The sequence below is a fragment of the Carassius gibelio genome, chromosome A9, assembly GCF_023724105.1.
Source record: "Carassius gibelio isolate Cgi1373 ecotype wild population from Czech Republic chromosome A9, carGib1.2-hapl.c, whole genome shotgun sequence".
In the NCBI taxonomy this organism is placed as follows: Eukaryota; Metazoa; Chordata; class Actinopteri; order Cypriniformes; family Cyprinidae; genus Carassius; species Carassius gibelio.
This window is the reverse complement of record NC_068379.1, coordinates 22080542-22103559: the sequence shown is the minus strand read 5'-3', so window position 1 is coordinate 22103559 and position 23018 is coordinate 22080542. Positions and strand designations below refer to the sequence as shown.

The window sequence follows — 23018 nt, the reverse complement described above, 5'->3', positions numbered from 1 at the left end:
TGAGATACCCTTTCAAGGCAATGTTTGGCATAATACAGTTGATTTTTCTGTCATACTTCTGAAGAATATACCTTTGCAATTAAGATAACATGAGTGTTTTACATCTTTTCTTCTATGGGTTTAGGTTTCATTTGAACAGGGATGCATTGTTCATGCGTAATACTTTTGAGACCTCACACTCACTGTGAGGCTTGTGGGTATGAAACTTTTGACAGCTGCTTTATTCACAGTATTCATTTCCTCCATATGACATGGCATTTTGATATACCCATGGCATATAACACCTGTCCACAGTGTCAGCTGCTGTGCTGTTGTCAAATCCACACATGATGTTAGCCATACAGCCCTATGCTCCCACACACACACACACACACACACACTCCACTGTTATTATGGGAAAATGCAACAGTAGTGAAAAATAAAGAGCCTATGTGTTCAAACTTTTGACAAGTAGTAGGCCTGCACAGAGAGGCCGCACAATTATGTTCTCTTTGTCCTGGACATGTCCTGGCCGTGATTACTAAATTGCCTAGCTTTGGGTTTTATCTTTGTTTTGCTGTATTAGTTTTATACTTGCTGAAGATAATGACTGAAGTTCGACCAATAGAGTTCAAACTTCATACGCTATCAACCATTTGTGGTGAGCGAGAAGATAGGACCTACAGAGAACGGTCAAAACATGTGAAGATAAGACAAAAGGCCATAAAACTGTCCAAAAGTTCTTTTATAAGAAGCACTGGATCTCACAGCACCGAGAGAAACGCGGGTGACGAGTCAGTAAAGACAAGATCAACACATGGTGAGTATAACCATTTACTCTACATATTTCTGAAAAAGAAAATCATTTTTGTCTTTCTTTCTTTTCTTTATAATCTTGATAATCTGCAGGTCATGATGATTTAATTAAATGTAGTCGGTGAAACCTAATGTATTTTGGTTGATTCAGTGACATAAAATAATATTTTAACAACTGTTAATTTAAAGACTGTTTTCTTTCATTGTAGCCCAGTCCTTTCTTAAATGAAAAGGGCTTTTATGAATTACAGTCAATAAAAACTTCATTAAGTGAAAGCTAAAATAATTTCTTTATCTTGGTTTTATTAGTAAATCATCTCTTTGCAGAAAGCAACTCTTAGGAGATTTTTGGCAAGATGAGAACATTACTCTTGCTGGTTCTCACCATAACAGGTATGATCTGTTCTCTAGTTACATTTCCTTTAAACATACGGTTAATATTAACTGTGCTAGTTTAATAGTTAACCTGGTGTCCTAATTTTTTTTTATACTCTTGTTTATGTATTTAATGCAGCTTTCTGTAAACACTGAAATAAATACTTTCACTTTTTATTTGCTTTTTAATGTAAAACCTTGCTCTGGTTTGTGGAATAATAAAATAGTGCACCCTTTTTAAAAAAAACAACAACGGAGTATACTATCCCTTTAAACTACATATTTTTAACTATGCATCTTCAACAAAATATTTTCCACTTTTTTAAAGTAATTATTATTGGTGAAAGCTTAGAATATCTTACTAAATGTAAAAAAAAAAAAAAAAACAATCTTAAAAGTGGTGCATATTTATATTATGTTTAACATTATTACTTTTCTGATCACTACTAGCTTCTGTAGCTTCTGCCAGTCCACCAGTTCAGGATGAAAAGCTTCCTGATCAAGTAGTGAAGGTGCCAGCGGTTGAAAAAGATCCAGCGGCAGAGCACACAGAAGCAGAGCAAGGTCCTCTGATGCAGGATGAAGCTGTTGCAGATTCACGTATGTTGGAGCCTGATTCAGTGCTGCTGGGGCCAGAGACAACAGAGGAACACACAGTACCAGAAGAGATGCTGGAGGAACCCATGCTCGAGGCAGATTACCTGATTGAAGAGATGCCAGAGACAGAACTAGAGCCTGAGACAGAGCCAGAAAAAACTGTCATTCAGATGGACAGTAAGATCACACCTGTGGAGGAATCTGTACTACAGTTAGAGTCTGAAACTAATGTAGATGTGGAAGATGGAAAAAAAGAAAATGCAGAAAAGGAGGAGCCTACACTTGAGGCTGAATATATAGTGGTTGAAGATCCAGAAATACAATTGGAACTTGTGAGGGAAAGACGAAGGACACCGATTGGTAAGCCACCTCAGATGACATTAGTTTTACCATTGTGTAAAGTAGTGAACAGGTCTGATACTACTTTGCCAAATGCACTGAATACTGCAGTGCTCAGGATCACTGTGAACAGTTGCCTTTAACAAGCCGGTGTGACGTGTAATGTAAGCTTTGACATATGGAATGGTGATTGTAGTGTGGTGATATGTCCACAGGGAGATGGACTTGTGGAGGAGTTGTCCTACAGGGCAAATGTTACCAGTACTTCACCAGAAACCTTGATGCCTATACTGCTGAGGTATTCATGTCATGTTCACTTGTTATAATGATCGAACACACATTATAACGCTTATTCGTTTATTTAGAGTAATATGGTTCTTGCCAGGAAATTTAAATCAAAGAGAACAATCATCAAGTGACATTTATGCTTGATTTCATACAGTATATGTCCAGTAGAAAACACACACACACACACACACACACACATCTGGTCAGCTATCCTTTTTGGGACTCTCCATAGGCATAATGGTTTTTATACTGTACAGACCGTATTTTCTATCGCCCTACACCAACCCTACCCCTAAACCTAACAATCACAGGAAACTTTCTGCATTTTTAGATTTTCAAGAAACTTCATTCTGTGTAATTTATTAGCTTGTTTACCCGTGGGGACCTCAATTTAGGTCCCCACCGTGACACGAGTCCCCATGAGTCTGTGTGTATTCAAGTTTAAGTCCCCACCAGAATAGAGAAACAAGTACACACACACACACACACACACACACACATTTTAAAGATTTAGAATGTAATGATAATTCTAATACATTTGTATATCCCACAGCTGATTAAACATATCGGTTAATGAGATAATTAAACAGTATTTTTATTATATTTTCATTTTACAAAATGTTTCCCTTTAGTTACACTGTCAATCTATCTGCCCCAATGGCCACCTGGCTTCTGTGACAAGCAGCTACATTCGTGACGGAATAGGAAAGTTAATGGAGCAGTATGGCGGGGGCATTCGCGCATGGCTTGGAGGACGAAGAGTCATTGGTGTATGTTCATTTGTTTCGCAGCGTTTCACTTTTTCACATGGGTTATTCATTTCTCCACCATACCTGTCCCTGTAGTAAGTCCCTTTCCTGTTTTGACAGACAAATAATTTCGTTTGGTTGGATGGAACGCAGTGGAGCTATAATGGCTGGGCTTTTGGAGAGCCCAATAATGCTGGTGGGATGGAGAACTGTGTGGAGACATGGAGTAAGTGTTGCTACTAAACAACAGTCTATATAAAAAGTAAATAAGAGTTGCATTCGTTGCACAGATCCAGAGGAACCGTATATAAATCCTTAAACTCCTTCACCTATTGTATTCTCGGTTTTCCTTTTATGAAGATGCTTTCCTATTTTCAAGATCTGTCTTTACCAGTTTTTACAAAGCTTTGTCTATTTTCAGATGATCTGGCGTTCAGGGATGTACCATGCACAATACCCAAACCGTTCCTCTGTTCCTGTCCAGTTTAGACAGCGAGAAGGTTCACCTAACCTGCTATTCAGTAACATTTCTGAAAAAAAGTGTAAATAATAATAATTAATACTACTGCTTTTTTTTTTTTTTTTTTTGGAAAATTAATATATAAGGGGTATTCAGTAATCAACCATTTTTATTCTTGCCTTTTTTATGAAAAAACAATATTAGTAAAATTTTTATTTAAAAAAACAATTGATTAATTTAGTTTGGTTAACATAGCATTAAGTTGTTGTAAACAATTTGTTTAATAGCTAAAACACTTCTACTGAAAATGATATTAAATAAAAGTTAATCTTATTGTCATTAAAGTGTGATTTGTTATATTTTATTACTGTATCTAAGACTGTAATTATCATGCCAGTAGTTTAATCCTTTAACTGTTTTAAACTGCTTTAATCATTTAACTGAAAGGTCACATAATGTTAAATCCTGGCAGAGCTTTTCACTAAAGCTTTAGCCAGGCGCTGGTAATAGCTATCATCACCATGAGCCTACCATGCAGGCCTTTTTCCATCCCATCATCTGGCCAGGAATGCCTGGGTTCCCGTGCTTCTATGCATCATCTATGGGATAAAGAAAGAGCCACTTGGTGTGACACACACGTTTGTTGTGTAGCCAGCGGTGGACACTGGGACAGTCATAATGTTACAAATGAACTTTAGTGCAAGAGGTTTTAAAGGAAAAGTGTTTCATTTTTGAGCTACTAGAATCATCAAACAGACTTTTACATTTAAAAGAGTAATAAAAATAAAAAGAACTGTGAATCAAGAATATACACTGCACGTGTATTCTGTCTTCTGAGACAAGAACTGTTAAATTCCCATAGACAGTACTACAGACCCACTGTGTTTACATGTTTCTCAGAAATCCAACAACAAATGCCTTGCTTCTAAGATAAAAATGAACAATTCTCACAAAAAAAATGACACACATCACCTTTAAAAATGAGCTTCAGTACGGAAATGCTTAGTTCTTTTTAGAGAAACTTCTCTTTGGAAAAATGAATATTTTTGAGGTACTTTGAGAGCTTGCCTCAGGCCAACAACGTGCAAAACCGAGGAGCAGTTGCTGAGAGGATCTGCTAGAATCTATGAAGGTAAAGATTTTCCAGAAAGGGTAAAATATTGTATTATCAGAATAGCTAAAGATCAACACTCCAACACTCACTTTGTCCAACACACACTATGAGATATGGGATTGAAGCTTCCTTTGGCATGCACAACATTGTTCTACACGGCTGAGTCAGCTTTCCATTTTACCTCAGCAGCTGTTTTAGCTACTGGGTGTCAGTTAAGGATTTGCAATAACTAAACCAAAACCACTCCAGCCATTTCATTTACAAATTAATAAGTCATGTACAGAGACACATTTTTTTTTAAATTGTAACTGTAAATAAGCCCAGCTAAATCATGAGCAGTGCAAAGTGTGATGCAAGATAACCCAGGATTCTGTTTACCTGGGGTTTAGAATGACGCAGAGTTAACTAAAACTTTGTATTAGGAGTTCTTTAGAGTTTTGTGGAGTTTGCAAGTATTGCCTGTGTATGTGTTTGCACACAGGCTGTGGCTCTCCGGGAACAGGTTGATTTGCTGGATAAAGCAGTGCTGGAACTTGGAGCAGCAACAGGACTGGTGTCAACAATGGCAAGTTTACTGGGTACATTGCATCTCTTTTTCTTCTGTGCGCACTATGATGTAGAAGTTCAAATGGAATTTTGTTTTTTATTATTTAAATAATTTGTTTGTAATTTCCATTTATTTAAATTTACAGATCTTTACACCACTTTCACATCAAGGTGCCTGGGTCATGGCCACAGATCTGCCTGATGACTAGTCAAATTTAACTTTAACCTCTCGCTCAACACAAGGGCCGCCGAAGATCCACATCTCAGGTGGCGGCTCTGGTCTGGGGCCAGGATGTGAAACTTGACTTCGTGAGTGCCGTCTACTATTATGACTATGTGCTGTGTGCAGACATCGTCTATCATCACAACTTTATAGACGATATACAGATCACCATGTAGTATTCTGCAAGCCAGGAACCATGCTAATGTGGGCAAATAAAGTCAGGCTCTATATTTTTCCATGTAATCATTCATTTTAGCTAATATGTTTTTTTAAGCTTTAACAACTTTATATCTTAAGGTCTTAGGTAGCCTCTTTCATAAGACCCATTGGTTGTCACTGTTTAATTTTTTCAACGGGTGCGATTCCAATCTGACCTATGTTTCATTGAAATTTTCAAAAATGTTTTTAATGTCACATTACAGGAAGAGATCCCACAAGAGGAGATAAGGATCTACCAGGCAACTGCAATGAAGTCAACCCAAATGAGGGAGGACCAGAAGAGGGGGAACTAACATGATGTATAGCAAGAATTGTTTAAAACGTGGGAGATTCAATAAATGTACAATAAATGAATCTAGCAGCCCCAACATTGAAGAGAAGGTGCTCCACCTGTTGGTTTTCTGCAAAGCGACAAGGAATAATTTGTAACAAAAGATATATATTTTAAATGAATGTTGCGCTTTTTTTAACTTTTTTAATAAGATATAAAACTATTAAACAGCATGACTGTTTTCAACATTAGGAATATTTCTCGAGCACCAAATCAGCATCTTAGAATGATTTCTGAAGGATAATATAACACTGAAGACTGATTCTAAAAATAACTAAGATTCTAATATTATTTCACAGTACGGTATTACTGTTCCTACTGTTTTTTTTTTATATATATATATATATATATATATATATATATATATATATATATAAATAAATGCACCCTTGGTAAGCATAAAAAAAAAACTTTTCAAAAACAAAATTCTAAATTTACCAACCTCAGAATTTTGAACAGTATTGTATATGACCAGATAAAATAAATAACATATTTTAAGAAGGTACATTCATTCTCAAGAAAAGTGTGACAAACAAAAAGACATACTAACATTGACCTAAATGGTTACTAAGCAAAAAATAGACGAGCTCATGGGAGACGTCATTCAGGGTATAAGATGACTTATTTATAGCCTTTGCAAATAGCATAATAAAGAAAGAATGAGAGAAATGAGAGTCCTGAAGAAGAGCTTGACTCTGGATCACATAGGGACTGCTCTGTCGCATTTGGTCAAATGACTGAAAACCTCTCCACTTACAGTGATAAAATACTCTCCGTGAGCACTAGAATACCAAAAACATTTGACAATTATTAACTAAAGAAATGCCCATGACTTTTCCAGGTCTGGAAATTACAGCTTTAACATTCAGGTTTTCACCATTTTTACAATTAAGTTCGAAACTTATGTGGTGTAGCAAGTGAATCCTAAAAGCACAAATATTCTTAATTAAAAATCTGCACAAACAGTCTCTCAAACACTTTTCAGAACATACAAAGGAAGTATTAGAAAATATTATGTCAACTTCCTGAATGCAAATCTAATCACACTAGGCACATATATAAAATAAAGTTTATTGAAATTAGTAGTATTACATTAGTGTCGCAAATAAACACAATGAGTTTGAATTCTTAAAACATTCTTTATATTTAAATTTGAAACTTATATTAGATTACAGAAAAGTTACTTTGAGGAGTCAGTACAAGGATTCAGGTGTTTGTTTTTTTAAAGGAAATTTTCAAAGGGAAGTCGATAGAGACCATAAGTCCATATCTTTTTAATACACAACAATAATCGTACACGCTTCAAGGTATTACTGACGCAGAGAGAGGACACTAGAAACAAATTCTGATATCATGTGGTTAAGAAACAAAGCCTTTTATATTCCTATAACTGCTTTAAGGTACTGAAGTTTCTCTGATGTCTTCCAGTGTCTCTAGAACAGGTCGGCCTATAAAGCTCCGAAACCAAAAGAGAACAAAACAAAAAAAGACTGACTTCTCAGAGTCCTCCAAAAAAGCAGCACTCTGCAGAACGCCAAGGAGCGGAACACACACGGGAGGAGATTCTACAAAAAAAGCCTGCAAGAAATCGTCAGGCCAGCATACAAAAAGAGTCCACACGTCCGAATACCTGCCCTCCATGGGGCAAAAAATAGCAGCCGGCTTTGTAGGTTCTTCGATTCATTAGTCTCCGAATCATCAGAATCCAAATCAAGCCAGCACATTCAACAACAACAACAAAAAAAAATCATTCAAAGACAGGAGAACTACTTCACACAGAGATCACACAACATTTTCCAACAGCAAGCAAGGCTGAGATTTTCTTCGGAAGGGGACGTTTCAGAGGGTCACGCAGATCAGAGCGGATAACATCGAGTAGGAACGCTGCGCCAGAAAATAAAGTGACACCTATAAACTTCAGCAAAGTCCTTCAGCTGAAAAACTTTCATTTCCAGCAGGCAAAGCACACAGCCTGTGGTGATGTGACTTGTCCTGAGCTCAGAAAGACGAGGATGAAAAGAACTCATCCTATTAAAGCCTGTGTTCTTCAATGCCCTTCTCAGACAGAGAGTGAAAGAAATGGTGAGTTGCAGAAGAGGAAAAAGAATGATGTGGTTGATCAATCCTCAGATATGGCAGCTGGAAGAACTTGTGCATGATGGACTGGGCTTAGTCCTCGTCATCGTTTTCGTCAAATTCGTCGTCGTCGTCATCATCCTCGCCCATGTAAGAGACGGGAGTCTCCACCCGAGACCCGCTGTAGTGGGAGTCATTTGAACTGGAGGCCATCGTGCCATCTGCCACACCGTCACTGTAAAAGAAACATGCTGAAATACAAGACACAGACTATTCATTTTTATTTACCTGTCATTCCAAAAGAAAGTATGACTTGCTTTATTTATTGGAACACAAAAGGAGAAACTTAGCAAAATGTTGCCACTCTTTTTATTTTAATAATGAATCTATTATAATTATTTTATTACTTATTTTAAAAGTATTTTTTGGGAGTATCATTACTTAACTTGAGTTTTTATATTTCAACCAACTTTTACTCCACTACATTTGCGAATTAAAATGTATACTTTTACTACGATACATTTCCCCGAAGCATATTCGTTACTTAATACAAAATAGTCAGAATAACACAGACTGCAGGAAAGTAGGTTTGACGAATCAGGGCTACAGACCGTGGCCAAATGTCTGAGCTCAAACTGATTTCACGACACTGTTACGGCACAGATACAACAGTGCTTCGAGATCCAGTGAGAAGCGCTTAAATATGCCACACAATGATTGGTTACTGCGAGATCTAGTGAGAATCATTCAAACTCTGCACAGAAATCTCGGTTATAAACAGTGCTAAAATACATCAGGAAACCAGAAGTGTAACACTAACTGTAACCATGGTGTTGAGGTAGAAATAGGCGAATGCATTATATCATTCATTTCGGGGTTCGTACAACCTTTTGACAGAAATTAAAGTACTTTTCAAATGACTTTTTTTTTCTATATTTTGAAATTATAAAATAATTATTATAAAATTATATAAAAATATATTAATAAATCATTAAGAAATCAGATTTTGTCAATTTTACACTTTTTGTGTATGAAGTAAGAAAAGTCACACATTTAAATTTGCTACTAAATCACACAATCACTGAAGTTTGTCAGTTCCATATACTAGAAAAATAATGGTGCATTTAATGAGAGGGGAATATGTACATTTTCTGTATTTAAAAAGTAGATTTTGCACCCATTACTGTTGTTAATAAAAGTATATTTTGTATGCATCTTAACTCAAGCACAGTGCTTTACTGTCAAATCTGTATAAACAATAAGCAATGTTATTAGCAACTGTACTTATTAATGCAAAAAATAAATAGTAATTTTATGATTAAATTATCTTTATTTTGAATACCCCCACACACCACCCCCAGCACTACCAAATCTGCTCCTGGCACCACCATCTGTAGAACTAGTGGCGTTGGTTCCACTGTTCTCAAATGTTAGTCTGGAGCCCTGCGAAGCAGTGGTCTGGCGCTTGCAAGTTAAACAATTACACAACACCTTTGCTCAGGTGCAAACAAGTGCACACACAACCATAGATGATTCATTTTCCACTCAATTCGAGTGTGGGATATACAGCATCGTCTGTGATGATGTGGTAAGTGTTGTTGTAATGATGTGCAATTTGACATCATCAAGTAGGCTATATCGCCAAATAACACCAAGTGTGATCACACAATGATTTATTAGTCTATTAAAAGTTGTAGACAGCAAAAATGGTTCTGTATGCTTTTTTATATTTATATAATTTTTTTATCGTTAACGTATTCTATACTCGCACAAAGAGTACAATTTCAGTTTTTTTACGTTACTTAGTTCGTAATATTGCTGTTTGAGCATAAAAAATATCTGCAAAGTTGCAGCACTGAAAGTTCAATGCAAACTGAGATATCCCCTTTTTTTTTATTCTATCAGTTTAATGCCTACAAAAACGGCTGGTAAGGGACAACAACTAGCTTCTTTTCAAGTCCATTACTTCACAAACCCAGATAAACCCTGCTCACAGTAACATGCAACAAAGGGAGCGTGGCAATGCTGTGCTGCTTTAGAGAAGAGGAAGAGAAAACTAGGGGTGCACGTAAAAATCTATTAATATTTGAATCGTGATTCTGTCTTCCAAAGATTCAAATGTATTCACAAGTTTAAAAACTGCCCTGCTCTGCATCTCTCTCTCTCTCATTTATATTGTCAAATCAGCTCCAACAAACTCCATTTATACACTTATTTCCACAAAGCAATGAGAAGCATTATACATGGACGCACATACAGTTACTGTGCTGTATTAAAGCTTTAATCAGAATAAAACCATATATTAAAAGCCAACAGAAGGAGTAGCATTTACAAACAACAGCGTATCTAAAAGTATGAGACAACAACAAACACACATACCATAAGAGCCGTACTTGCACAGGTTCTGAGCGATCCTCTTCATTAATATTCTCTGCGACTCAATCAGGTTCAAATTGATAAGCAATATAGAGGACGTCATTGTTTACAATACAACCGGTCACATTCTGAGCTTGAGAGGAGAATGATGTTCAGACGCACTCGAGGGAGTTTAGCGAATCACAACACACTGAGCCAGCAGACCAATCTCAGACCAGAAGTGCATTTCTGAGGGAGGGGTTTTAATAATAACAGGAAATAAATCAAGGCGTTTGTCAGAGAAAGGACAGGTTGGTGTAGATTAAAGGTAAATTATGTGAAAAATTATGCGGGTTTTTTTTTTTTTACGAAGCATGAACGCATGTTAGACTGCACACCATAAACACAATCAAGCCTAGAAAAAAAAACAAACAGTAAACCACTACTTTAATAATCATTTTATACAAGTTCAGTAAAGCAATAAGTGACTTACATTTTAGACATAATATTGCTCAATTTTGCTAACGAAAATATTTCCAAACAAAGATCACTGTTTTGCATCTCTGAGCAATGAACGGTGTTTACTTATTGAATGGATCAGCTTTTTGAACGAATCAGTTGAATAAATGATTCAATCATTCATCAAATACTTTGTTCCTGATTAAATCAGTCAACTGAATGAATCGGTTGAATCTCAATGACTCAATCATCAACAGTCACTTTTTTATTTTATTTTATATTTAGACTTTTTTTCCGATTTAGATCATTTTAAATATCAGTATTCAATCTTTCATGTTAAAAACTAATTTATACATGTGTGACTGAAGTTTAAATGCATCCATGTCCCTTCTGAGATACATCAACTATGTAAATGTGTGTGTGTGTGTGTGTGTGTATATATATATATATATATATATATATATATATATATATATATATATATATATATATATATATATATATATATATATATATTAGCATAACTGGATTCAATAGCTACTCTTGTTTCCAACTCCAACTTGTTACCAATTTTGTTAAATGAACAACTGAAATTCTGTGCACCACAGAAACTCACCTCCCAACATGATAGCGGCCTCCATTAGCAGAAGAAGCCCCTGTTGTCATGTACACATTATTGATAGGTCCCTGTGCCATTTCTGCATGCAAAAATAATCATCAAATTAAACAAGTGATCTTTAGAGCCACAAAGCTTCAGATATATACTCTGGATATAGTCACCAGCTGGTACTAACCTGTGACATAGGGCTCCAGTGCTTTGGGCACCAAGCTTCTGGCAGTCTTGAGATCCTCAGCAGAGCATTTGCCCACCTCGAGACCACAAGCCATGCCCATGCGCTTCAACACCTCTATGTCATCATGAATCTCAAACATGCTATCAAAGTTGAAGAGGTACTCAAACCTAATCACAAACAAGTAATGAGGTAAGGTGTGTGAAATCAGGATTATACGATTAATGAAACCAACAGCCTAAATGTTAAATGTTAGCCTAAGTGTTCCTGTAGCTCAATTGGTAGAGCATTGTGCTATCAAGCACAAGGTTGGGGGTTCGATTCCCCGGGAACACATGATAGGTAAAAATTGATGGCCTGAAGGCACTGTAAGTCACTTTGGATAAAAGCATCTGCTAAATGCATAAATTTAACTTCATTTAAATTTAAATTAATTTAAATGGTCTGGCTTTGGATATCATACTTGTCATTGGAGATGCTGCAGTCAATGACTGTTTTCTTGCTGGTGTTTACAATGATAAATGGCAAGTGAATGACCGAGTTGGCAGGTGGAGGCCTTTTCGTCTGTTGTTCTCTCTGGCGGTTCCGCTGTACAAGGTTCTTGAAGGCAATTTGCTGCAATCAAAACTTTTTTTTAAAAGACAAGTTCATCACCAAAATAATTCTTATGAGAGCGGCTTCTGACCTGTAAAATTAGTTCTTGAAGTTGCGACTGTTTTTGTTTGATTCTCTCCAAACGTCGTTGCCTTTCCACCTTAGAAACGCAATCAGTTAAAGTAGTTGCTCTAATAACGGTCTAATACAAAACTAAAACGTTAATGAAATAATGGACCAGTACACCCACCTCCAGGTTCTGGCACTCCTGAGCGGAGTTTGTGGGCAGGCCAATCCATTTGATCTCTTTTTTCTCTTTGGAGATGATGTTCATGGCCATCAACACATTGAGTGCATCATATACACGCCGTCGAATGTTCTTCTGGTCATACACATGCTGAACAGTGCCAAACACAGAGAATGAAGCACTATTCATTGTAAGATACATGTGAATGATCAACTCTTTAATTAGTTAAGAGCTGCACATCTTCTGTACTCAACAAACAAAGCTAGCAATGCCTAGCCACATGAAGGGGTTTACCGCATCGTTAGGGGAGATATGATTATCACCAGAGCTGAATTCAGCCACAAGCTCATCAGCAACCTCGTTGTAGGTTGTGACACCCTTCCGCTGGACCTTTTCGCAAACTTTCATCGAGAAATGTCGGAGTCCTTTCCCATTCTTCTCCCCCTTCTTACCCCTCTTTCTGAGGAAAAGGAGAACAAAAACCAAATTACTACATGATGTTTAACATTGTGATAGATGACAGAAAAAGGAAGGACAAAAATGTTTTGCTGAATTTTCATAATTTTCCTAGCAAGACTTCTTGGAAGAAAACAAAATGTTTTGCAATGTAATATATTTTTCAATGATTTTGAAGTTAAAATACTGAAGCCATAATAATAATTATGTATTTTCCTTCCTTTGTTAACACAGTGTCATCTTATATACAGCCGTGGCCAGAAATATCAGCCCCCTTGGTAAATATGATCAAAGAAGGCTGTGAAAATTCATCTGCATTGTTAATCCCTTTGATCTTTTATTTTAAAAAAATATAATAAATCACAAAAATGTATCCTTTCATTGGATAATAAGAGTTTAAAATAGGAAATATCATTATGAAATATTTTTTTTTCTCTAATACACATTGGCCACAATTAATGGCTCCCTTTTATTCAATACTTTTTAAAACCTCCATTTGCCAGATTAACAGGTATAAATGTTTTCTTATAATGCCTGATGAGGTTAGAGAAGACCATACAAGAGATCAGAGACCATTCCTTCATTCAGAAACACTCCAGACCCTTTAGATTCCCAGCTCCATGTTGGTGCTTCTCCTCTTCAGTTCACTCCTCTCATTTTCTGTAGGGTTCAGGTCAGCGGACTGGAATGGCCATAGCAGAAGCTTGGTTTTGAGCTCAGTGAACCATTTCTGTGTTGTTTTTTAGTTGTGTGTTTGGGTTATTGTACCGTTGGAAGATCCAAACATGGTTGATTATTAGATTTTTAACAGAGTTAGTCACTTACAGATTTCTTTATCTGTTGGTATTTGATAGAATCCATGATACCATGAGTCTAAACAAGATGTCCAGGACCTCCAGCAGAAATATAGGCCCACTACATCAAAAATACAGCTGTATATTTAATTGTACACATGGGGTACTTTTTATCTCTGTGTTCACCAAACCCATCTTGAGTGTTTGCTGCTAAAAAGCTCATTTATTAGTTTAATCTGACCATAGAAGCTAGTTCCATCAGAAGTTCCAGTCATGTCTGATAACTGAATATGCTTTAGTTTGTTTGTGGGTGAGCTAGGAGAATTTTTCTTGTAACCCTCCCAAACATCATTTGGTGATGTAGGTTCTGTTTGACAATTTTTTTTTTTAGGTTTTCTGACCACGAGACTTCTCCAGCTGTGATCCTTGGAGAGTCTTTAGCCACTCAACTCTCCTTCTCACCGTGCATTAGGATGATATAGACACACATCCTCTTCCAGGCAGATTTGTAACATTTTATGTTGATTGGAAATTCTTAATTATTGCCCTGATGGTGGAAATGGGAATTTTCACTGCTCTAGCTCTTTTCTTAAAGCCACTTCACTAATTAGTGAAGCTCTATTATCTTTTGCTGCACATCAGAAATATATTCTTTGGTTTTTCTCTTTGTGATGGATGATTAAGGGAATTTGGGCTTTGTTTTCCCTCCTCTTTATATTTCTGTGAAACAGTTAGCCATAGCTGGATAATTTCATGTTTATAATCACGCTGGAGTGCTCAAAATGTTGAATATGAATGGGAATATACTTCAGAGATATTTTATTCATTAGAATATTTAGGGTTGCCATTAATTGTGGCCAGTGTGTATTAGAAAAAAACCTTGAAAAGCATGTGGTTCCACAGAGAAATGTCATTCCATGTTGTGAAGTAGCCTGCTGAAGTAAGACTTACCCCGAGGACCACGGAGAGGCTTCTGATGGTTGACTCTGGGTGATGAACTGAGAGCTGGGTGTGTGTGGGCTGTTCATTAGGATTACATTGGAGCCACTGGGCCTCTGAGGTGTGCTAATGACCTGTGATAGAGATGATCAGGTTTTGAAGACAATACGGGAAACATAATAAGAGTACATGATGCTTGTTGCCAAAATATCTGTTATGATACTAAACATGTTAATATCATCTGTTATGATCTTTACCTTGAGGAAATTTAAGCTATGCTGTTACGGAAGGTAAACAAACATTCATTCAACTAGGACAAATGCTAGCCAGTTTCATTTTTATGCTGGTTACATATAAATGACATTGTTCCAATTCTCACTGACATATGCAGAGGAATTAAAGGGGTCATATGATGTGATTTTAATTTTTCCTTTCTCTTTGGAGTGTTACAAACTCTTGGTGCATAAAGAATCTCTGTAAATTTGCAAAAGTCTCAAATCAAAAGAGATATTCTTTATAAAAGTTAAGACTCGTCCACACCCGTTCTAACATGCCCCCACATCTCTACGTCACTATGTGGGAAGATTGGCATAATACTGCCCAGATGTTCACGCAAAGAAAGACGGCGTACCTTTTACTCATTGTAGTATTGTTGCTGCCACCGCCATGTCGTATAGACGCTGTGTGTTTCACTGTGAAAACAAAACTACTTTGTTTGGCCTTCCAAAAGATGATGTTTTCCGCTTCTTTATGCCTGGAGCTGATCCGTGCTGATTGCTGAGGAAATACATTAACTTTGCACTGTGGATCACTAGAACGGCTTTCACCATGGACAAAGCGGAGTCCAGCCCAGGGTCATCACATATGGTCACCCCAAGCCCAACGGACACTCACTCAAGCCGGCATCCGCTCACTGTGTGACGCGGTTTCGTTGAGAAAGCGAAATCATGTTTATATCACCTTTATAATGGGTTTTATGTTTATGTCTCATCGTTTCAGCCGAAAAGAGCATCACAATATGTTAAGGGGCATAACATTTCTGTCACATGCTTGAGGAATTCGGCCAATCACAATGCACTGGATAGCTGGCCAATCAGAGCACAACTCACTTTTCAGATCGTTGAGCCTTGCAAAAATCGATGTGTTTCAGAAGGCGGGGCATAGAGGAGAAACAGTAATGTACAGTATGTGGGAAATAATGTGTTTTTTTTTAACTTAAACCACATAAACATTTCATTACACCAAATAATGTTCTTTTTAGCAACATCATATGACCCCTTTAACAACAGCAACTGTGAATATGCAGGTGGCTAAACAGCAAGCGTCAATTAAATGAGTCATCAATTCCTCTTTTCTAAATTTTATTTTTAGTCATAATGGGAAGCCCGTTTCAGTGTCGGACGTGGAGGTTATCAGACAAACCCTGACTCTATCCAGCAACTAAAATCTGCATCCCTTAGATATATTAAAGCTGTAGACAAAGCTGGTTCCCATCCCTAAGAAGGAATATACTGTACCACACTCTTTCAGTGATTACTGTGAATAGCTCAATGTGGATTTATAAAACTGTAAACTAAACATAACCATTCTTGGAAATGTGTTTCAGGCTGAACTGTCAGATCAGAAGTCAAATAATTATCTTTCTTCATTCGGGAGATGGTGTGTGTTCAACATCATGACTCTAGCTCATTGTAAATCACTACAAGAGCAGAGGCTAAATTATTTTCAGCTTATATTAGCTTTTCCCCTATTGATGCCAAACAACTCTTAGTTGTCATAAACAAAAACACTTGCAGGGCTTAAAAATAAAAAAAGGCCTGATGGCCCAGGCGATAAAAGAGTGACTTGCCCTATTTTGCTAAAGCTCGAGTTCTTTTGTTTCCTACATGATGATTGTACATTTGTTGATCATCATGTAAGAAACCGTTAAATGCAGTTAAAATGGATGTAAAAATGTAATCAGTAATGCTTTGCTCAAGGTCTTAAACGTTTACAGCTGACATAAAGCAAATCTATAATCATAAAAAGGCCATTCTGCAAAGAAACGGTTTAGTAAAAAACATACACTACCGTTCACAATGTTGGGGTCAGTAAGATCCTTTACCCCTTTTTTTTATTAATACTTTTATTAAGCAAAGCTGCACCATGTTATAATGTTACAAAAGATTTCTGTTTCAAATGAATGCTATTCTTTTTACCTTTCTATTCATTAAAAAATTTAAATTCCCACAAAAAAATATCAAGCAGCACAACGTTTTCAACACTGAAAATAAGAAATGCTTCTCAAGCACAAAATCGGCATATTATAATGAATTCTGAATGATCATGTGAAACTGAAGACTGGAGTAAGGAATAAATTACATCTTAAAATACAAGTTAAAAAAAGTAGTTTTAAATTGCAATCATATTTCACAATATTCCTGTTTTTGTTTTGTTTTTTCTTGCTCCAATAAATTCAGCCTTGGTGATCATAGGAGACTTTTCAAAAAGTCAAGTGTTGACCAGGACTGTATACTGCTATTATTGAGCCCTGCAATTGGCATTACTATAGTAAGAGATAAAACCAAAAATACTAAGTGTCTGAACGAACACATCTGATTGAAGCATTGGCTTTTTAACAGCGTGTACAGACAGGAGATTAAGCCTGGAATTGCGTGTGGTTTGAAAAACCCTTAAGTGATCTATATGTGTCTTTGTTTACACAATCAAACTTTATTAAAAACTTACCATGTGTGGAGCAATATTCACGTTGGAAGGGCCCAGTGTTTTGGGCAACAGCTGTTTTCCAACAGTCACTGACTGTGGCTGCACTGTTACTAAAGACAGCACACCTGCAGGAGTAGTTTTCACAAAAGACATCTTAATGCAGTGCTATGTAGGGTCAAGCAGGTGTTTGGGCTTTTGTAAAGGATTACTGTAAGATCTAACACCCTTGAATATCTTCAAAGAGTTCAGCTGCTGATGCAGTGCACTGTTATCTTCAGAAACTTTGAAAGCTCCTCTTACCTTTGCCAGGGCTCATGTTCTGATCAATGAAAACCTTCAGCTCCCCATTGGCCTCAATCAGACCAGCCTGTGGAAAACAAGATGACCATCAACTCTTTGACTTAAACTTAATTTTCAGTCAATTACATGTACTAGAGCAAGAGAATACTCACATCTTTGGCCATGATCCCTGGGGCGGAGGAATAGATGCCTGGTCTAGATGAAAAACCTGAGCCAAAATTCCACAACAAAATGTCTCTGCAACAGAAATGAAACTGGTTTGGCACAAAAGCTAAGGAAACTTGAATACTGTAACCAAAGATTACTACACAAAACTTTGTTTTTCATAAAGAAAGTCACTTGTGATGAAAGTTTTCACTTGCAACAACCGCCAAAAGGACACAAGGATCAATGGGCTTTCAAACAAGTATATCTTGCAGTTTCAGGTGGTTCTTCTGATCTGTGAACAGAAGCTCTATGGCAGGCCTCAAGTTTGCCTTCATGCCAAAAACCTCTACAAGCAAAACAGGACCAGCATTCCACAAAAATGCCAAATGTTTTAAATATATGAAAATAAATGTTGCTGCATGTCTGAAACTTTCAACTATTTAGCATATTTATATACTATTTATATACAAGTGTTTCAAATATTTCATATCAAAATGTTATAAGTTTCAAAACAACCAAATAAAATTAATGTTTTATGGGATGATGACCTGCAAACAATGCTCTATGCTTTGGTTTCTTACTTTTTTTATATACATATATACATACATACACACACACACATATATATATATATATATATATATATATTTTTTTTTTTTTTGACTGCTGATATCTTGGAAAGGAGGAGGGCCGATAGTCGATATAAACGCCAATATAATTTTTTAACATTTTTAATTTTTAAGAAATCTGAAATAATTTGACAATGGATTAAATTATATCAAATAAAAACTAAACTTTAGATGACAAAGTATTTTTCAGAAATAAATATTTAATAAAAATATAATTAAAAAGGAGTTTTCAAGTTTGTGTGCACTAACTGCACTTGGAATCATGTGTGTCAAATAAAGCCAGGTTAACCCTTATTTTACATACTACACACAGAGAAAATTACATTAATATGACAGTGGGCAAATGCATTAAGGGAAAGAGCAGCATAATTTGAAATCACATTTAAGCATTCAATTTACACAGACCGACCGTCACGCAGAGAACATGCAATCATGTTGGATAAAAATCTCACAGCTGGATCTGACTAAGTCTACAAGGTTTGTGAAATTAAAAGTTCATTAGTCATTCAAAGACTTGTTTAAATTATATGAAATGTGTATTTGCTTAATGATGACGGCAAACGACAAAGTATTATAATGTTTGCCTTTCTATTACTAATAATATAAAAGCAATCATTATAATACTTTCTGTATACATTAATCCCTTTGTTTAACCATTCTATCTGATTATTAGACAGACTTCTATCCGTATTAGACAGAACTGTTAACAACCACAGTAAACCAGAGAGAATGTGAGCACTGTGTGCTCAGGTGCTGGCGCTCTCAGCGATGTCTAAATCAGTCTTGAACGCTTCGGCCAAGCAGAAAAACTTGAAAAAAAAAAAAAAAAAAAAGCCAAATATCGGCCTTGCCGATATATCGGTCAACCACTTCTTATATGATGTTGCTTTAACTCTATAAATAAACATTTCCTGACAATTTAATCACCGCCATGTAATCTAAGATGTTTACATCTTTCTTTCTTCAGTCAAAAAGAAATTAAGGTTTTTGATGAAAACATTACAGGATTATTCTACTTATTGTGGACTTCAATGGCTACGAAAAGGTTGTAAACTTTCAAAATTACAGTTTCAGTGCAGCTTCAAAGGGCTCTACACAATACAAGATGAGGATTAAGGGTTTTGGCGAGAATTTCTGTTTATAAAGCACATCCTTTTTTTTTTTGAAAATGACCAATCGTTTTGCTAGTTAAGACCCTTATTCCTTCTCTGGTATCGTGTAGAGCCCTTTAAAGCTTCACTGAAATGGTCATTTTGACCTTCAACCGTTTGGTAGTCATTGAAGTCCAATATAAGGAGAATAATGCTGGAATTTATTTTTTATAAAAAACCTCAATTTCTTTTCGACTGAAGAAAGACAGACGTAAACATCTTGGAAGACATGGGGGGGTGAATAAATTATCAGGAAATTTTAATTTGAAAATGAACTAATCCTTTAAAACAGTTAATCGTGCTGTAGCACTGAAAAAAATATCTTCTGATATTCTGGTCGTATGCTGTTATTCTGCACAACGGCACTCTTGCTAGTGTGAATGAGAAATTGATGGACACTGTCAAAGGTAAAGTGAACTAAAATGAGACTTGAGTCCACTTTCAAGCACAGGCACAGTGTGAATACAAAAAAAGCTTGGTTCCTTATCACCCATTTCAATTAAAGGGGTGCAAGTCTGCTTATTTAAAAATGCTGTCTAAGTAGGTAGCTCACTAGGTTTTAAGACACAGCCAAAGTTGATAAAAACGAGGCCCGCCGATTTGCACACATGCAACTTATATTACCAGACAAAGACCTCGACGAATCTCTCTCAATTTAACATCTAATTTTCAACTCGTGCACTCAAAAACCGCATGCAGTCTTCTGAAAGCCATCCATCTGCATTAGTTCCTGACGTTTTAAGTAACTTTTTTGCAAAAGCAATGGGCCCTTAAATATAGCAAATATTAATGGCCAATGTCCAAAGTTATAAAAAGCATATAAACGCATAAAGCAGAACGAAGATTGCGTTTTATTCGTTTATATTTTCCACATCAAACATAATGCACAAACGGAGCAGTGTGTACTATAATAAAGCCTGTTAGCCCAGTTAGCTAGCTGCCTTTCAAACACGTTTTGCACCGAAACCCTGCTCTAAATGTGATCAAAACGTGCTCCCCCTGCTTAAATGCAACCTGATCGAGTATTGTGCATGTGCTCGTACCGTTTTGCGAAAGGATCGGTCTTAATTGGCCATCTGGAAACGAAGTGTGAAAACTTTCCTATGAACTTACAGTCCTGAAGCCCTTTGCCTTCTTAGGTGCTGTTTTTGTTGGCATAGCCAGTTAGCAAGAGGGCAGAGGAAGAGGAGGTCTGAAGCCCATCTCTCAAACAGGAAACAAAAATAAATCAAATAATATGAAAAATAAAACCCATGTGCAGTGAATGATCATGCTTTAATAACGAGCTTGTACTTGGGAGATGTTTGATTGTAAGATAAGAGCGCATTTAGAAAACCAATGGATGCGGATGTTATAAGCAGGCACATAAAATAAACATTGAAATTGTTAAATCCTCGTGCATTAATTAAGAAAATAATTTAAATTACTGATATATTTTAGAACGGGGGTTCTACAAATTATGTATCTAAAGTATATAGGAACGACCTATTATATTCAGCAACAGAGTTGACATTCATAACACTGTTCTGATGGAGGGTACAATCATTGGCTTCACCACAGCATTAGTTTAAATGACAGATAGTCCTTCAAAAATGGAAAATAGCCGTTCAGAATGAGACATACTTGTTTACTAACTCATCAGAACTAATATAACAAACAGGATGGATTTGGTTTAATGCCTGGCAGCCATTTTACATGGAAGCCAAAGCAAAGCCATCAAACAATGATGCTTTAGTAGCCTGCTAGCTGAAGTGACAGGTCCTTATTATGATCTAAACTAGTAATTATGTAGTTAATATACCCTTCACGGTTATGAGCATTTTATAACAACAACCGTTTAGATTTGCAAACGTATTTCAAAAACGCTTTAGAGCGAATATGGAACGTTAAACCTGTTAAGCTAGCGACCAGGCGAGCTAGGAAGCTAACGTCCACTCAAATCCAGGTCATCTGAGCAGCTTTAATATGATCGATCTAGGATCTACATACTATTGTTTTCTACACGTCTGGTTTTGTATAACGGTGCTTTTTCGTGCAATGGCTAATGATGAGTAACGTTAAAGATCATTGAGGATTTCCCATTGCCCTGTACTTGACTAGGTTAGCTTGTCGGCTAACAGAAGCCACTGGAAACAGTTTCAGTTTTTAACAAAAGTGATAATTAACCCGGACTTAGGGTTCACATACTAACGATCATAGAATCCATTATGTATAATTTCATCCAGATACACCCTTGAGGTTACTGGAGGATTTGCAGACAAGCACACTTATTTCATGCCAAATTATCTTTTCATTTTCAAACTCAGATTTAAAACAGATGAAAATAAAATCCTTTATGGACTAATGATTTATAAATAAGAGAAACATTGGGTTAAAGCTGTCTACGTGGACTCAAAGGCTCCCCGGTTCTCACTTACGGTCGGTTGCATCCGCCTTCAACTGTCTAGTGCTGAATGAATAGCAGCCGAGCACACAGTAGAAACTGCTCCCTCTCTGGGTCTGGAAAACTGAGCTTGGCGGTGTCTACGCCACGGGAAATCCGATTGGACAGCAATGCGCATGACGTCGAAGGAGCGTACCACGGAAGCCACGCCCACACTGAATTCCAATTGGATGGAACTCTACAGTTTCTTCGTTGAAATGTTCTCATTGGTTGATTTCACAAGCTCCTATCCCATGCGTCTGAGAGGGCAGAGCGTGCGTAGCAATGCAGGTAAATAATAAAGAGTAGCTCATTAATAAAAAGGTTTATGTCTATAAAGTATCAAATATATTTTGATCATTAGAGACAAACACTATAAAAATAGTTGTTATCAGTATTTGCAAGTGTAATGAATACTTTAAAAGCACTTTCTAAAGAGTTATGTGTATTAATACCGCTTCCCCGTTCCACTGTACATGACCGTTGTTTGTATCATTATTAGGCAGGGCTGTAAAATGTAATGAGAAATTGTGCTTAAGATCAAGTACAGATACTATGTCAAAAATGTAACCCAGTTAAAGGTTTAAGTACAGTAAACAGAAGGATCCACATTTAATTGTGCTTAAGTGTTTAAAATGAAAAAGTATACACCTTTCTTGGCATTTTAAATTGGCTTTTTAGAAGAGATAACCTCAATAAATAAAAACAAATATATTCTTGTTTAAATAAAAGTTAAGATCAAATGTGAGCATGATCACATTAGGATTAAAACATTTAAATTGAAGAGATTAAAGCCCTAGCGGTATATCTATTTCTACAACATTATTTTTAAACAGTAAATATTTTTCATTGAATAAACATGCAAACATTAACATAACTTCAGTAAGTGATTATATAACTCTGTTATTAGAATTTT

The 23018-nt window shown here is 36.3% G+C and overlaps 2 protein-coding genes and 1 pseudogene across 8 annotated transcripts; 2 read left to right on the top strand and 1 right to left on the bottom strand.

Moving 5' to 3' along the window:
• The first annotated feature begins 651 nt into the window (after window positions 1-651).
• LOC128020340 (bone marrow proteoglycan) lies at window positions 652-4350 on the top strand. Of its 2 annotated transcripts, none has more exons than XM_052607172.1 (7): window positions 652-799; window positions 1123-1188; window positions 1621-2127; window positions 2322-2404; window positions 3027-3164; window positions 3264-3369; window positions 3565-4347. In XM_052607172.1, exons 2-7 carry the CDS (start codon window positions 1152-1154, stop codon window positions 3630-3632), a joined length of 939 nt encoding a protein of 312 aa, XP_052463132.1. In that variant the 5' UTR covers window positions 652-799; window positions 1123-1151; the 3' UTR covers window positions 3633-4347. The 2 variants fall into 2 exon arrangements, with proteins under 2 accessions (XP_052463132.1, XP_052463131.1); XM_052607171.1 differs by having other exon boundaries at window positions 660-799; window positions 1105-1188; window positions 3565-4350.
• Window positions 4351-4729: 379 nt separating this feature from the next.
• LOC128019366 (protein-lysine methyltransferase METTL21C-like) lies at window positions 4730-6294 on the top strand (annotated as a pseudogene).
• A 799-nt stretch (window positions 6295-7093) lies between these two features.
• tfdp1a (transcription factor Dp-1, a) lies at window positions 7094-22223 on the bottom strand. 6 transcript variants are annotated; one of them, XM_052606448.1, is made up of 12 exons: window positions 22098-22223; window positions 17906-17990; window positions 17754-17820; window positions 17475-17578; window positions 14760-14881; window positions 12853-13018; window positions 12562-12708; window positions 12403-12471; window positions 12181-12332; window positions 11721-11887; window positions 11543-11624; window positions 7094-8347 (listed from the first exon to the last, which is right to left on the bottom strand). In XM_052606448.1, the coding sequence occupies exons 2-12, from the start codon at window positions 17915-17917 to the stop codon at window positions 8206-8208; spliced, it is 1230 nt and encodes a 409-aa protein (XP_052462408.1). In that variant the 5' UTR covers window positions 17918-17990; window positions 22098-22223; the 3' UTR covers window positions 7094-8205. The 6 variants fall into 6 exon arrangements, with proteins under 6 accessions (XP_052462408.1, XP_052462409.1, XP_052462410.1 ...); XM_052606449.1 differs by lacking the exon at window positions 22098-22223 and adding an exon at window positions 20724-20871; XM_052606450.1 differs by lacking the exon at window positions 22098-22223 and adding an exon at window positions 20794-20863.
• Between the last annotated feature and the right edge of the window lie 795 nt (window positions 22224-23018).